Genomic DNA, 15480 nt, shown 5'->3' with positions numbered 1-15480 from the left:
TTGTATCCAGCTCTGAATTTTTTAAATTCTGCACTCAGCTTTGCAGTCTACGATATCATTGAAATACAGCCAGTTGCTGATTATTTTACGTTTTTGCTAGAGATAGGCAGATATCGATAAAAGATACCAATGCTGGTATTGGTATCAGATCTATATTATTGCAATAGAATCGATACTTTGTTTCAATCCTTTAAGTTCGGCATGTAGCCCACTTAATTGTGTTAAATAGATCATTTTTTAGGAAATAAATAAATATACCTCAAACATGCACTATGAAAAATATCTGAAAGTGAGTCATGTCTATTTTATTTATGTCCTATAACACATTTAAACTACAGAAGAGGACCCAAAGTGCTTTAGAAGCAATCTAAGGAACTTGGAAAGAAAAGCGACTGGACTTCTTTAAGTTTCTTGAAGATATTTCATCTCTCGTCCAAGAAGATTCTTTAATCCTAAGAGCAGTTGGTGAAGAGTCCCAGATTTTTAAGCCTTATTGGGAGTGTCCCTAGGAGGGTCATTGACCCATTATTGATCATCAGCCTAATCATAAATCATAAACATTTACATTCCAAGTCTCAATAAACCCAGTTTCAAAATATATGAAAAGCTGAGGGGTGTGTTTTGTTGTGTTAACTAATTGTTCACAGTGATTTAGTTGTAGTTAAAATCAGAATTTGCAAATTCATCATGATTTATCTCATAAATCATTACACAGCACTCTTCCCTACATAAACTGCCTTTATAAGTTAAAAGTGTCGGTATCAGTATTGGTATTGGCAATACTGGCCCTCTATTTATTTGGTATCTTCAATACCTAAATTTACAGTATCGCACACCACTGGTCTTCGCTCGTTTTTTCACCTTTTTCCGACACCCTTGCATTTAAATCCAACTTCGGTCGCCTTGTGTACCTGGCCTATAAGACTGAACATCAGTCCCTATTCCTTGTTTCGCATAATGGTATGATGACAGTCTGTCTTTGCATGGTGTGCCTATCAATGTAAAGTCTCACCCCTGCCTGCTCCTACATACTGACGGGCCATTGATAATTGACATATGAAATTCTCTGGCAGGCCGGATGTGGTCCGCTGGCTGTACGTGTGACACTCCTGCCTTAGATAATTATTTTCACTCACTACAAAGTCATAAATGTCTTTATCTGCAAGTTAGTGGAATCACTGCATAATTTCCTCCATCAACATACTTAAAATCTAAAATTTGACTAATGCATTATGACATAATCAAATTATCACAGTCTGAAATGACACATAGGATATTTAAAAAAAAAAAAACCCCAAACAAACAAAAAAAGTCACAGGTTATGAGGGCAGAAAAAAACATTCATTTTGAAATGTACTTTTAAAATGACGAAATTAACGTTTCCCCTGAACTATGCATTTGCTATGTGTCCTTTATCAATGTAAAACAATCAAATAACATGTAATAGGTCAGGATCTTTCACTGTTCTTAAAAAAACTGACACATTACATGGCAGCCTAGACATGCAGGGAGGAGTGAAGCAGGGAGAACAAGTTTACATACAGTCATGTGAAAAAGAGTGTCTAAGCCTTCTATGATTTCCCGTGGAAAACTAAGGACAGCTTGACTGCTTCCATAGGAACTAAAAGGGTGAGCGGCAGCCAGGTGCTGTTAATCAAATGCATTTGATTAACTGACAAACAGAAAGACTCCACTGGCCTCAGTATGTTCAGTGTTACAATTAAAGAAAGACAGAAAGAGTATAAGTTGTTTGGAAAGTTTGCCAGGGGAAAGCCTATTCTGTCTAAAAAGAACATGACAGCACAAGTTGCATCAGAACAAATGACAAATCTTCTTGAGAGATGAGTCCAAGGTGGAGCTATTTGTTCATAATGTGCAGCACTACATTTGGCAAAGCCCAAACGCAGCATATCAGCACAAACACAACTGTCACCACATGGGGGAAGGGTGATAGTTTAAGCTTGTTTTGCAGTCACAGGACCTAGGCACCTTGCAGTCCCTGAGTCCACAATGAACTCTAAAACTTTTATCAAATTGTGTCACGTGCCAGGACAATGATTCCAAGCACAACAGCAAATCTACAACAGAATAGCTGAAAAAGGAAAGAATCAATGTGTTTAGTGGCCAAGTCAAAGTCCAGACCTAAACCTGATTGAAATACTGCAGGTGGACTTCAAGAGAGCTGTAGATAACAAATGTTAACAAACTTAAATGAACCAAAGCAAAGTTGTAAAAAAAAAGACTGATAAAGTCAAGTTACTGCTACTAGAGGTGCTTTAGGTAGGACTGCATAGAGTGCTATGAAAATGCTCTTTTGTGACTGTGCATGCTACATTGCTACAAGAATGTGCATAAATAAAATGTAGGACAGTGACAGAGTGCTCTTCATAAAACCCCCCAAAAACAAACAAAAAATTGAGGTCCACGTTAAAAATGTAATTAAGTTTTCTACTATTTAATCTAAATCACTTGAATGCTACATTTATTGTTGTTAAAGCTGCTTATACATTACAGTGAGCCATACTTTTATAGTCACAAACTAAATTGTATGTTAATAATGGTCGGGCATCATAATAACACCTCAACCCAATTTTGTAAAACCTCTTTTTAAACTCTCAGTCATGCTGACAAAAAACATTCTAGTTGCCTTCTGTGTAGCAAATGTAGATGTAGAAGATTTTTTAGCTGCATAGGCAAAGAATACCCTCACTAACTTCTCATATGTAAAATATGACAGAAAACACTTCAGAAAAGAGCTTCATGGTTAATCCTAGTGGGCCTTTAGGAGGTATAGAGTTAAATGGCAATATGTTTTGCCCATCCTCTACTTTGTGATTCAGTTTATTCAAAGTCATCTAAAGGCTCAAATGTTTGCTCTGAGCATGGTGAAGGACTATCAGAGAGTCCAGAGGCTTCACAGACTGTTTGCTGTGTGTTTTTATGGACCGGTGGCAAATGGCTTAAGGGTGGGGCTCGCTGGGCTTCTGTTTCCTGGCTGTAAAATGTGTCTAAAGGCAGATGCTCTTGCTTGTATTTGCGACTCAGCGAATGGCTGAAGACCTCAGGTGTGTGGTGAATGTATGCTTGGCTGAGAGCCAAGCTAAGGATCTCTGTTTTTTCCTTGTAGAAGCGCAGCTCTACGCCTCGACGCCGGGCCAACACTAGCTCCCTCTGTGCCACCTGCAACTCAGCTCCGATGAGACCCGGTGATCTCTGCTCCCGTGCGAGCCAATCCAGAGCCATATTGCTGCGCACGTACTCATCAAGTCCTCGCTGAGAGTAATATCTAATCACACTCTGAGATGGAGGAGAGAAAATAGGCCATCATCACTTCATAGATACGGAGATGCTGACACTTAATCAAGCAGGACCCATACCTGTCGAGAGCACTGTCTTTCCCTCAGAGCTTTCAGAGTCCCGTTCCAGTGCAACAACTGAAAAATTGTCATCATCTCCTACAGAAAGATGAGGTTGAGAAAGAAACACAGTCAGAAAGGAAAGTTTAATGCACCTCCACGAGTACTGAGTTAAACCTAACAAACCAGATTAGCGTTGTAAGTTTGACAAAGACAAAAATATGAATATTTATTACATGTAAGTGGTTGGTTTGACAAAACTATCACAAATCCTCAAGCACAAGGTATGTTTCACCTCGATTTATAAAACACCAACTGGGTGAACAGCTGCCATGTGTTGGGAAACTAGTGACATTACTGTTAAACAGAGAGTCCATACATTAACTTAAACCAACATAATTAGACGCAGATGGAAAGTTGTTTCAGGGTGACATCCGTGTTGTACCTGCTGCTCTGTTTACAATTCTGCTGCACTATGAAACCATTTGACACCTCCTGCATTAACTGCAATTATAAATTATACATTCTAGTGACAGCTGCAAAGCTTATACTCAATGCTGCGTGCAGACCGGTGCACAAGTGTGACTACATTTCAGCCCATGTGCATGTGGATAGTGTGTGTATTACTTGGACACAATCCATCTCTATGAGTTGAGTTTTAGCAGGGATGATAATGACCCCATTTCCTTCTACTAATAACCCCTCTGTCTGCAGGCATGTGCTTATTTATACAAAAGGTAGAAATATTAGGTGTTTAATAACACATGTCTCTGCCAGGGTCTGAGAGATATGTAAGAGCAGAACAGAGGGGTAAACGATTCCAAGGAAGGGCAGAATTGCCACCCTGTGGGTGGCCTTTTCTTTTTTTTTTTGATGTTTGCCTTATAATAAACTGTTGATACTTAAATTGTGGGTGTTATTATAAACACTCTATTTATAGTGCAAAGTGGCACTTTACATTGTAAGTGTAATGCTTGGAATCTTTCAGTCTATCTAGTCATGAAGCCATATTTATATAAAGCAAAAGAAATGAGTGTTTCTTTGTCCTTTACCTGGAACTCCAGCATGCTCCTTCCAATGTAGGAGTGAAGCAGCAAACTGTAGGTTCCTATACTGGTACCCGAATCACATGCATCTTCTACAGAAACCTTTAAACGCATCACAAAGCCTGTTAATACTGAGACATACAAGTTGTAATAATGTGTGTTTGAACTAGCTTACACATACAGCACTGTCTCTGGCCGCCTGACGCAAACTATGAGCGATGAACTCAGGGTCAATGCGTCGACATGGCAACTCATTCACAAGTGAGTTCATCAGAGCCACACGAGCCGCGTCCCTCCGAGCTTCTGCTTGAGTTTCACACACCTGAGTATGAGCAGAAAACCAGCAGAGTGCGTCAAAAGGAGTGTGTGGGCCTCAGGCTGCGTCCACATGTCCCTAAATGGGCACCCAGTCTTGTATTTTTTTGATAATTTTGCACTTGACTGCAGCTAATCATGGGATCTGAACTCACATCACTATTGAGATTAGGAATTCACAGATACCCAATCATATGCTGCCTCTGAGCTGGGGGCTGCTGTCTGGATCACAATGAGCCCATTGAGAAGCATCATGAGATTTAAACTGAACAACATCATTTTAAAACGACTTTTAAAGTCAGTGTGAAAATGTGAAATTTGATTCTATAACACTTCTATAAAACCAAAAGAATAACATTTTGTTTAAAAGCTTGCTATGGCTTTTATTTGCTGGTAATTTTGTTGAATTGTGCTGGTGCAAAGCAATTTTGTAATACTATTAAAAGGTGAAACAAGTGATAATGTAGCATAAGTTAATACTGTTATTACTATTACTTGCTCTAATTCTGTTATTTATGTACTCAACCTTTAGCATATAGTGGTATATTTCCTGTAGGGCTTTAAGGATAACAGCTGTTTATTCATATAAGCACATTAGATGAAAGTGTCGTTAGAGCACTGTTGATGTCAAACACACCTTATAGTTACCAAAACAGCTTCCTCCAGGAAGCGTGACATAGCAGACATACGGAGGTCCAGGAGAAGGTGCAGATTCGTACAACAGCAGGCTCTCTGTCTGGCCAGCTCCCTTCCCACCAAAACCATCCGAGTCACTGGAGGAACCATTCAGCTGCTTCTGCTCCCAGAAGTTATGAAGAATGGCCACCACGTTTACTGCACATACATGCATGTCAGCACGAAGATTGAAAATGTTTGTGAAAGGCCACTGTTAGGAATTCTTGCATTTGTATTAAGGAGATGTTATTCATCTGTCTGGGGTTCCCTTATATCATTCTGCTAACTCTCCTGTGTCATCACACTTGCTGAGCAGAAATTTTGACTTAAAAATAGAAATCAGACATCTGTGTTTATCTGCATACCCAGACAGCTTATATTGAAGTAGACTCTGGAACTGAAGGGAAGCACCTCACCACTTGACAATATTAGTATTTCCGAATACTTTTGTGCTCACTCTGACCCAGAAATGGGTTTAAAAGTTCCCAGAGTCCTTTACTTCGTGGCAGGAAAGTCACTTTAGGGCCATTTATGGCAACAGGGAGAACTTAACTCGCATTTATTTGCGCTATGGAGGAAATGTTACAAAGTAAAACAATGAAACACTCCCCTGACTTTCTTTTAATGTGATGCATTATTGCCTTGCTAGTGGTAAAAACCACTGTTAAGCAGTAAGACTTGTAGCTGTGCTCTCATATCTTCTTTGCTGTAAAAACTAACCTGTAAGTTTGTCACAAAGTTTCTTGCCTACTCACAGTCTTTGGGGCCGGCGCCAGTCTCAGTTTGTGATAAATACGACATGATGCTCTCCTCCACTTTCACGTCACTCATCTTCTCTCAGCATTTAGTTCCTGCTGCCTCAAACACGTTCAGACCATTCTCTTATTAAAATGATCCACCAAAACAGCACGTCTGACTCTGAGTAGCTAAGTAGAGTAATAACTGAGTAGCCACCACCGTCACCATGGCTCAAAATTAGAAGGAACCTCCACTCCCCTTTCTCCACCTCCCCAAATCCCCCTCCTCCTCGTCTGTTTGACCATCTCGCCAGGGCTTCTCTTTTGAAGCAGACCACCTTTGTCACCCTCTCTGCCAATTAGCTCAGAGGGCCCCTCGGTCCTCTTGTACATGCACACACACAGAGGTGCAGAGCTGGAATGCTGAGCCCCTCCTCTGGGGCTGTGCAGCTGCCTAATCCTTGAGCACAGTCGGACGGTTTAAACTCGACCTAGCAGCCAAGTTGAAACCACAATTTTTTATAATGAAAAAAACATAAGAGGAAATTATGTGAAGAGGTCCAGCTTAAAAAAAAAAAAAATGCCCGTTCTCAGGATTACAGCGAAAATTTTTACCCAGGCCTTTTTTGGATATGTGGGGGGTGGGATATTTTTGACTTCACACGCAAATTTGGGCCCACTGAGCTTCACTCACTCTGTTCACTATGAAAGGCCATTGTTCATGTGTGAATTCAGACGCTCTCTGAAAGCCTCCTACGCATAAATTAACTGAATTTGAAGAAAAACATGTTTCGTTTTCTTCCTTCGGACTGCCTCAATATGTAGCCCATCCATTTCCGTCACTCTTTCATGATTAATGCGTTGGTGTGTGCTCTCTGTGAATGTGCACCATTTGAATTTTAAATCCCTGTCCACGTTAGTCACTTTGTAAGCAGCACATCCAGACTGAGCATGAACCTTTGACTCTGTAACAGGAAGCTAATTAACATTGTTCAATCTGTTGTAGAGCTCATGTAGGTATCAGCACACACACAAAAATGAAGCACTAACACAGTGATAAATAAGTGTTTTGTGAAAACAAGTGCCTTTATTTAATAAGAAAAACACTTCCATAGTTTAATCATACTGTTTTGCTATATTAAGCAGTCCATATTTGTGTATGCAAGCAACAAAATTTTACTTAAGTTTAAAAAGAAAACCAAGAGATTTTATGAGAACAGCATCCAAAACAGTTTTCACTTTATGTGACCTCCACTTTGATTTCTCTGTGATGATTCAAATAAGCTGAGTTTTTGAATAAATACACAGTATTTATTAATTGTGTTTACAACTTCAGACAAAAAAAATTCAAAAAGCCAAAAAAGAAAAAAGAAAAAAGGGTGTAAACATGAATTTCATCAATGCTGTTCTCTTTATCCCCAGAATTCGCTGGTCTCCATGCTAGACTTGATGTTATTTTGGTTTTCCCTCCTGGATTTGGTTTCCAAGTTGGCCTCACCCTTCTGTAGACGTCTCCTCTGCGCCGCCTTCTGCTGTTTGGTGAGCTGCCTCCGCACCTTCTGACGGATTACCTCCTGCAGGACACACGATAACAACAACAGGTCATAACAGATGAATATACTCACCTCCTGTCTCTGAAAGCCAGACACAACACTGTGCTGGCATGTTGTTTCTGTGTTAATTCACCTTCTTACAAACTGAAGCTCTTTAGCAACACCTACGGGACATTTTAAGATTTTCCCCAAAACTGTATAATGTGTCTGCTGCAGCACTGGCTGAAACTTCCAAATAATGAAGACATCAAATCTGTCACCATGTTTCTGGTTACTGGGTAGATTAGCAGAGTGTCCCTGTCAACCAGATATATCAACAGTGTAAATCTATGTTATACTTACTGGTGGTATGGTAGAGCAGCTCCCTGTGCTTCCCATCGTGGCCTCACTGTCTGTCCTTTTCCTCCTGTGCTCTACAATTTGTAGAAGACTATCTGCATCTCTGCAGGGAGATAAAAATTACATCATAGCAAAGCACATAAATGTACTGTAATGTACATACTTCATTAAACCAGCTTAATTTGACACAAATTAGCATAGATTTTGATTCATTGTCTCTATAATTCACTAACAATTCAGAAAAAAATATTTCTGGCTTGTCTCAATAATACTTTGCCAAACAATCCTATTAAAGCCTCAGATCCACGGGATAAGAGACTGCTTTGGTTACTAGGGAAAAACGTATATTCTCTGACAGGTTGCAGAGTGGTTGTTGCCTGTCGTTAGGCTGCTTTGCTGCACCAGAAAGAAACCTTTTAACTCTTTTAGCTCTGATCGCTAGCAGGTTGCTGCAGTTGCCTGTAGTTTGCATGGAAGACACAGACTTGTCCTCAAACACTCACCATTTACTCTGAGCTGTACTGAAACTTGAAAAAGCATGGGACAAAACGAATGCACAGCTTCAAGGTTTACGATGCAGATTACTGTTACCACCAACACGTTTCAAAAGGAAAATATTCCATTAGTCTTACATAGTTTCACTACCGTAGTTGGCATCTTTTGTCTAAAGTACTTGTAAATGTAGCAGTGACCAAAGCAATAACAAGAAGGTTTCAGTGCAGTACTATACCTCTTTACAACCGATTTCACACTAGTGAGTGCCAGCAAACATTTGCCGACCGATTGCAGAAAACACCCTTTTCCCTTGCAAGTGGCAGCTGCCAGAGGATTACAGACAAGTCTCTAGCCCTGAGTCAATAAGGTTTAGCAACTGATTTTAGATTACCAGCAACCCCCACAACTACTTGTCAACCTGTCAGGTACAACAAAATTTACTAACCAGTGGTTGCCAGAAGGTCTGTGACTGGTCTTTAGACTGCTATGATTGGGGCTTTATTAGCCAGCTGCAGACTTATTTGAACATTACAAAACACAAATGGTCACATAAAAGGACATACCACACAGATGAGCTAAGCAGTTCATCAGCAGTTGTCTTATATTTCCCATATGCCGTTTTCCTGCAGTACCATTTATCTAATAGTGGCACATAATCATCAAAGAATAATCTTCATTTTGGGGGTTTTATTGTGTTGGCTATTCACTGCTTTTACCTGAAAGGTTTAAACTCCTTGTTGGAGGCAGAAAGGTCTGCCAGCTCTGGGAACTCATCCTCTGCTTCCTCCAACTCTTCATCTAACTGCTTCTCTGTTTCTTCATCACCTGGAGGCGAAGATGCAGTCTCAGTCTCTTGATCCTCTTGAACCTTGTTCTTACTCTTTTCACCGTCCTGATCTTGTGTCTCTGCAGGTGTTTCGCTGATTCGTAATCCCTCCAGTTCCAGCATTGCATGTTTATATTCCTCCATGTCCACAGCCTCCTCTCTTTCCTCATCTGTTGCCTCTTTGGCATCCTCGTCATCATTGTCACCGTCGTCGTCCTCCTCCTCCTCATCGTCCTCAGGTCCAGCTGGGTGTAGCAATGCACCATCTCGCTCCATGTCTTTCGTAAAGCCACTGGCTGAGACTTCAACATCTAGAGAATATGACCGCCTTTGGAAAGAAACAGGAGATCATGTTAGAACTGCTTTTCAGTTCAGAGTCTGGCCTCCACATTTACCATTTAAAATGTAATTCAGTTCCCTGTATTCATACATGTTTGTTATGTTTTAACTAGGGATGGGTACCGGTATCCGGTGCCATGATGGCACCGGTTCTGACATAAATGGTAGTAACCAGACCGAAAAGCAGCGCACATTTCGGTGCTTTAATTTTCCTGAGATGTGATACACTTTAGATTCTAGCCAATAATTTTACGTTTCCGAGGATAGTAGGCGGGTCCAGGTACGTACGTTCTTTTAGAGCAGAGCTACAGATTAAAAATGCCCAAGGCGAAGCGGTCAAAAGCCTGTCTGTACTTCACAGCAAAATATGCAAACTCAGCAGCCTGCAACAAGTGCTTTAAGCTGATACTGTGATACTGTCAAAGGAGGTAACACCTCAAATCCGATGAAACACCTGGCGACGCCGAGTGGTTTTTTTTAAAAGCCGAAAAATGCGCCATATTTGATAGCTTGCTGCGAGACCTCACACCGAGCACATCTACTGCGGGTGTGGTGCCTGTTATCGGACCCGGAGTTAGAAACATCCCCCAAAAACACGAAGAGGAGAGTCCTGGCCCCTAGCCCTGCCAGTGCAGCAGAAATGATGACGGATGATGATCGCAGCAGCAGCCGTTCTTCTCTGCGTGAGTAGCTTAATGTTGTTCGTGTGTAATTTATGTTGAGTAGGCTAACCACGTTATTACATTAATGCATGTAAGGTGAACTAGCAAACACCATCATAGGTACATGCGGCTGTCTTCTTGTTTGATGGCAGATACTCCCTTCACCCTGGCCAAAAAGGCTAAAATGACCAAAGAAAAAGTGGAAAACAGTGGAAAACATGAGAAGTTTTTGGATAAAGTTTGTGTTTTTTCCATTGTTTAAGCACTGCTTCCAGCCAAGAGTGATGCCCTAAATCCCCTATAGCTGCAGAAAAGGCTAACATTGTTATCTTTTTACAAAAAAACAGCTGAACATGAGAGGTTTTTGGACCAATTTTGTGTTCTCCATTCTTTAAGCACCGGTTTGAGCACCGTTTAAGCACCGTTTCAAAAGTACCGGTTTGGCACCAGTATCGGATAAAGCCTAAACGATACCCATCCCTAGTTTTGACTAAAATAAAGTACAAGCAGTTACCTGATGTCTTTGAAAGTTGGAAAGAGCTCGCTTTCATAATTGAATCGCTTTGCAAAGAAGTTGCGGATACATTTGACGTCTCGATCAAAGTACCTACAAAAAGGAGTCGTAAAAGTAGACAATTATAAGTTGTATGCTTTGATACTTTTAACTGCCAACTTTAAAAATCGAGCAAATAAACCCACCATTCAGCATTGGGGTGTGATGTAGACACCATCTGAGGGAAGTCAATCATTGTTATGTGGTCCTGGTCATCCAACATGAGGTTGAACTCGTTAAAATCTCCATGAATCAGGCCATGATTGGCCAGTTTGACTATGAGGTCCATGAACTCACTGTACAAGGCTGATGGATCCTGTAATTCATGAACCTGACACCTAGTAGAGTGAGACAATGCACACAAATTATGGAAGAAACCCCCCCCCCCCCAGTAGGAACAGTACGTTATTTCTATTTTAATATACAAATAAAAAGAGGAAATCAATGGCTTGTTAACATACAGCGGATATCCATTGATGAGCTCCATCACTACAGCATGTCTGTTATAATCCACAGGTTTGGGAACTGGAAAGCCTCGATCGTACAATGCCTGGGATTAAAGAGGAGACAGACATTAAAATCCTCCAACAAAACAGTTTTTTCTATCACACTTGTAAGTGGTCCAGAACAGACTCTCACTCATTTGGTTCATTACCTTCATGTAGGCAAACTCCTTCATGGCAGAGAGGCGGGAGAGATAGAGCCAGGACATGTTCTTCCTGTGTTTGTGGTAATCTCTCTTGTTCTTCAGATTCCTGAAAGATGTACGCCCCAACCTGTGCAGCTTCAGAGCATACTGCTCTCCGCTTGGACTCGCCACAATATATATATCTACATGCAAGGTGAACAGAAAGAAAGAAATATTTATATAAACTAGGGCTGAACGATTATGGAAAATAATCTAATTGCGATTTTTTGCCCCAATATTGCGATTGCGATGCGATATGCGATTATTTTTTAAGGTCTTTGTCTTCTGTATTATTAAACAAAGACAAGCAATACATCTTATAGTATGGCCAATACTATATTACATTAATTTTAAACTGTTCTTTCCTGGAAGACAGACCTCTGTTATGATGACATGAGGTGATGCATGAATTGATGACTGACATTTTTATTTAACTTCTTCAATCACAACAGTATATTTGAACATACACAATAGTTTATTTTTAGCTTACAAACATCTGAGCATAAAGTGCTGACAAGGAACCCTGGTGTAAACATTAAAATGAAAGTCAGTACAATGTGCAGATTGCAGAAATATACATAAACAAAATCAGTGGCTTTACCACACTCAGTTTTTCGACATCTGTGAACTACTAGACAGTCATTCAATTAAAAAATAATATTAAATAAATAAAACTAATAAATAAAAAATACACACATCTTACTGATCTCTGCAGTCAGTAACATTACACATAAAGTGCAAACATAATAGCAATTGTATAAACACACACACAAACACGCCTTTAAAGTTTAAAGGCGTGAAATTGGACGGTCTAGTTCTGATTAGCGTCACCGCTGTCTCGGTGGAGTTTAATAAACTCGGCCGTCTGCTTCTTGCTATCTAAAATATAACCAGACACTGGTGTAAATTCTCGACTGTCTCATACTTCTGTTTAATAAGTTTTCTGTTTGACGTTTAGTCAGCTGTGTGAAAACCAAGGAGGAACCCACCCGGGGGATTAATAAAGTTTTATTTTATCTAATCTAATAACTTTAATCTCAGCCAAACCGATTTACTCACGAACAAACAAAACACTGAAAAAAGCCCAACAATAACATTTTTAGGTTGTCTAAGTGACTTATATATTACGTTTAACCCGAGCAGCGAAACTCCGCGGTGATCTGAAAATGATGTGCCGGGAGTTGTGCCGTTCTCGGCCGCATCAGTAACCCTCGAGCTCCCGGCTAGCTGTCGAGCTGGTGGGTAGCAGACGCCTCTGAAAACGTCGAAGCACTTTTGCAAATATGGGATATCTTGATAAACCGAGCAGATATTTGATGTTTACACAACTACTTTCTCGCCTGAAAATATGTTAAAAGTTTATTTTGTGACCCAGAAAGATTAGTATGAGTAATTTTAAAACTTAGTAGCGGCCGCCATTGCTGGAAACTGGAGTTTGGCTGGGCCGCGCTATGAATTCTGGGATATGGTAGTAATTTGGACAGCCTTCGGCGCGTCGCTGTGACGTAATCGGTCTACAAATGCGGCCTCAGGAGGATGCAGCCCATGAATTTGGACATGTCCAGAGTATAATCGCAGCCTTTGCGGTTAGAAAATTGCACTTGATCATGTCGCGATATTATCGCAAATGCGATATATCGTTCAGCCCTAATATAAACATGAGCACATAAAAGATTGACGGTAAAAGCCTGAAAACCTGAAAGAAAACACATTATGATTATAAATTTAAAAAACAAAACAAAACACTTACCCGACTCTTTGCCAACACCCATTTGGTTGCCAACAGAAATGATTATTTCTCTGGCGCACAAAGTCTTTAAGGCCAAGTAGTCATATCCTCCATAATTCAACTTGTAACCCTGGACAGCTGAGATCAACACACGCCATCATGTTAGAAAGCTAATCACTTACATCATAACTTGTGAGACAAAGCTAGTGTTTTTAGAATAGATAGAATAGAATAGATAGAATACGTTTTTGTAAGTTTTCTTACTCTTGGTGCGCTCATAGACCACGAGCTTGTGTTTCACAAGCTCTCTGAGGATCTTGTTGCAGCCACCGTGCTTGAGGCTTGCAATGGAAGACAGAAGACTTACTGGAACAATCTCATGGTTTTTCATCCCCATCTCAACCTGCGTGAAAAATTATCATCATTGTCATCGAAATTATCATCACCAGTGAGCTGACAGATTAAATTACAAGCTTATCTGCGTTGTAATGTATATTTCAGGAAAAACAGCCTTTGCTCATTCCTTCTATGTCCTTAAAATTCCCATGCTAAATTCTTCTTCCAGTTACTTCCTTCAGGGGTCACCACAACAGATCATATGCCTCCATCTCACCCTATTCCTAGCATCCTCCATTGACTCACCAATCTTTGCTTGTCCTCCTTCACTAGATCCATACTCTGTGGTCATCTTCTTTACCTCCTGGCTGGCCACTCCATATTCAACATCCTTCGCTCAATATATCTACACATGTATCAAGTTTGCCTCACCACCTTAGTCTCCAAACTGCTCAGCCTGAGCTGTCCCTTTGATGTAATGATTAGATGTTTCTAATCCTGTCCTTCCTGGTCACTCCCAACAACAATATTAGTCTCTTCAGGTATGCCACCTCCAGCTCAGCTTCCTGTCTGTTTTTAGTGCCACTATCTCCAAATCATACATTATAGCAGGTCCTACTGTAAACCTCCCCTTTCCCTTAACCTGGAGAGCTGTTCCCACCATTTTGCTACCTCTTTTGCTACCTCTCCAGACTCTTCCACCTGCTCCCTACTTTCACTACAGAGTTCATAATATCATCTGCAGATATCATAGGTCACGATAATCCATAGATCAATGAAGGAGGGCATGCAGCAAAACCCAGGACCCTAATTTTGTGCCTAAAAGACTGAAAACAAACACTAACTTTAGAAGAAAGCTGCTTTAATGGTCTAACACATATCACAAGGAACATATTAGCCTCAATGGCAGACAAATCCCTATAGGGCAACTGAAGTGCTGCAGCAGCAATTTCACATTACAGATATTAGGTAGATAACGCAAGGATTAATACATATGCAGATCAAGCGACTCTTCAGAGCTAGTGTGCACAGGACAAGTACTTATGCTTGGCAACCAATGTCGCCAGTGGTTTGTTTGTTACTAATGACAGATCCCAAACTCAGAATATTTCTACCACTGACACTCATATTTTGAAATTAATTGTTTTAAATATGCGTCTTGTGAATCCACCATCAGTCACTAAACCACAGGAGTACAGTGAAACGATGTTCCGTTTACCTGACATGAACTATGAATGCCTGTGTATGTGTGCTCGCCTTCATTACAACTACATTAACATCTCGCATGCTGCTGTAACAGTGGCATGTGTAAAAGTTAATGAGCAATAACCAGCTGACCAAGCGCTGGCTTAGCACAGGCTAACCAACTGGGACCGAATTAGCAGTTAGCTTTGTACTTACCGCAGTAAGGACTCGGAAGTCATCTCGAGATAAATATCTCAATATCACAACATTTAACTTTCCCATATTTTAGCCGACACATACACGGTTACACTGAGCTAGCTCGTCAAACTTTTTTTAACCTAAAGGTGCCACATTTCTTGTAAACACACGTGCAAGGCGGAAGTTCTAGGAACGGAAAAGACGTCACTTCTGGCTCTAGAAAAACTGACGCCGGATTGGACGCTGCGGCAAGTACCCTGACCTCCAATCACAGCAGAGTCCACTGTGTCCCGCCGGCAGATGGAAACGTGCCAGAATGGATCTGCTGGAGGGACAAAGTTTTAACTCTTATTAGCCAAAACAGGGGCGCATCTACTGCATCTACTGTAGGGGCATATGATGGGATGTGCCACCCTAAAATAATCTCTTGTCCCCCCTAGTGTCACCC

At 40.7% G+C, this 15480-nt stretch overlaps 2 protein-coding genes across 2 annotated transcripts; both read right to left on the bottom strand.

Annotated features, from left to right (window-relative positions):
- Nucleotides 1–1107: 1107 nt before the first annotated feature.
- On the bottom strand, nt 1108–6350 carry LOC147317337 (protein limb expression 1-like). The gene is made up of 6 exons (XM_086312899.1): nt 6148–6350; nt 5355–5551; nt 4584–4724; nt 4409–4504; nt 3378–3455; nt 1108–3297 (listed from the first exon to the last, which is right to left on the bottom strand). The coding sequence occupies exons 1-6, from the start codon at nt 6221–6223 to the stop codon at nt 2842–2844; spliced, it is 1044 nt and encodes a 347-aa protein (XP_086169025.1). The 5' UTR covers nt 6224–6350; the 3' UTR covers nt 1108–2841.
- An 838-nt stretch (nt 6351–7188) lies between these two features.
- On the bottom strand, nt 7189–15249 carry riok2 (RIO kinase 2 (yeast)). The gene is made up of 10 exons (XM_086314169.1): nt 15051–15249; nt 13578–13716; nt 13335–13451; nt 11552–11727; nt 11358–11446; nt 11043–11234; nt 10858–10950; nt 9233–9670; nt 8025–8124; nt 7189–7703 (listed from the first exon to the last, which is right to left on the bottom strand). Exons 1-10 carry the CDS (start codon nt 15114–15116, stop codon nt 7542–7544), a joined length of 1572 nt encoding a protein of 523 aa, XP_086170295.1. The 5' UTR covers nt 15117–15249; the 3' UTR covers nt 7189–7541.
- Nucleotides 15250–15480: the final 231 nt, after the last annotated feature.

This window comes from Aulonocara sp. 'chitande type north' Nkhata Bay, linkage group LG12 (genome assembly GCF_057382095.1).
Source record: "Aulonocara sp. 'chitande type north' Nkhata Bay isolate Kocher_YH1m ecotype deep benthic linkage group LG12, A_spYH_male_GT1.1, whole genome shotgun sequence".
Classification (NCBI taxonomy): Eukaryota; Metazoa; Chordata; class Actinopteri; order Cichliformes; family Cichlidae; genus Aulonocara; species Aulonocara sp. 'chitande type north' Nkhata Bay.
Note: the sequence above shows the minus strand (reverse complement) of the source record. Positions and strands in the feature narration are given on the sequence as shown.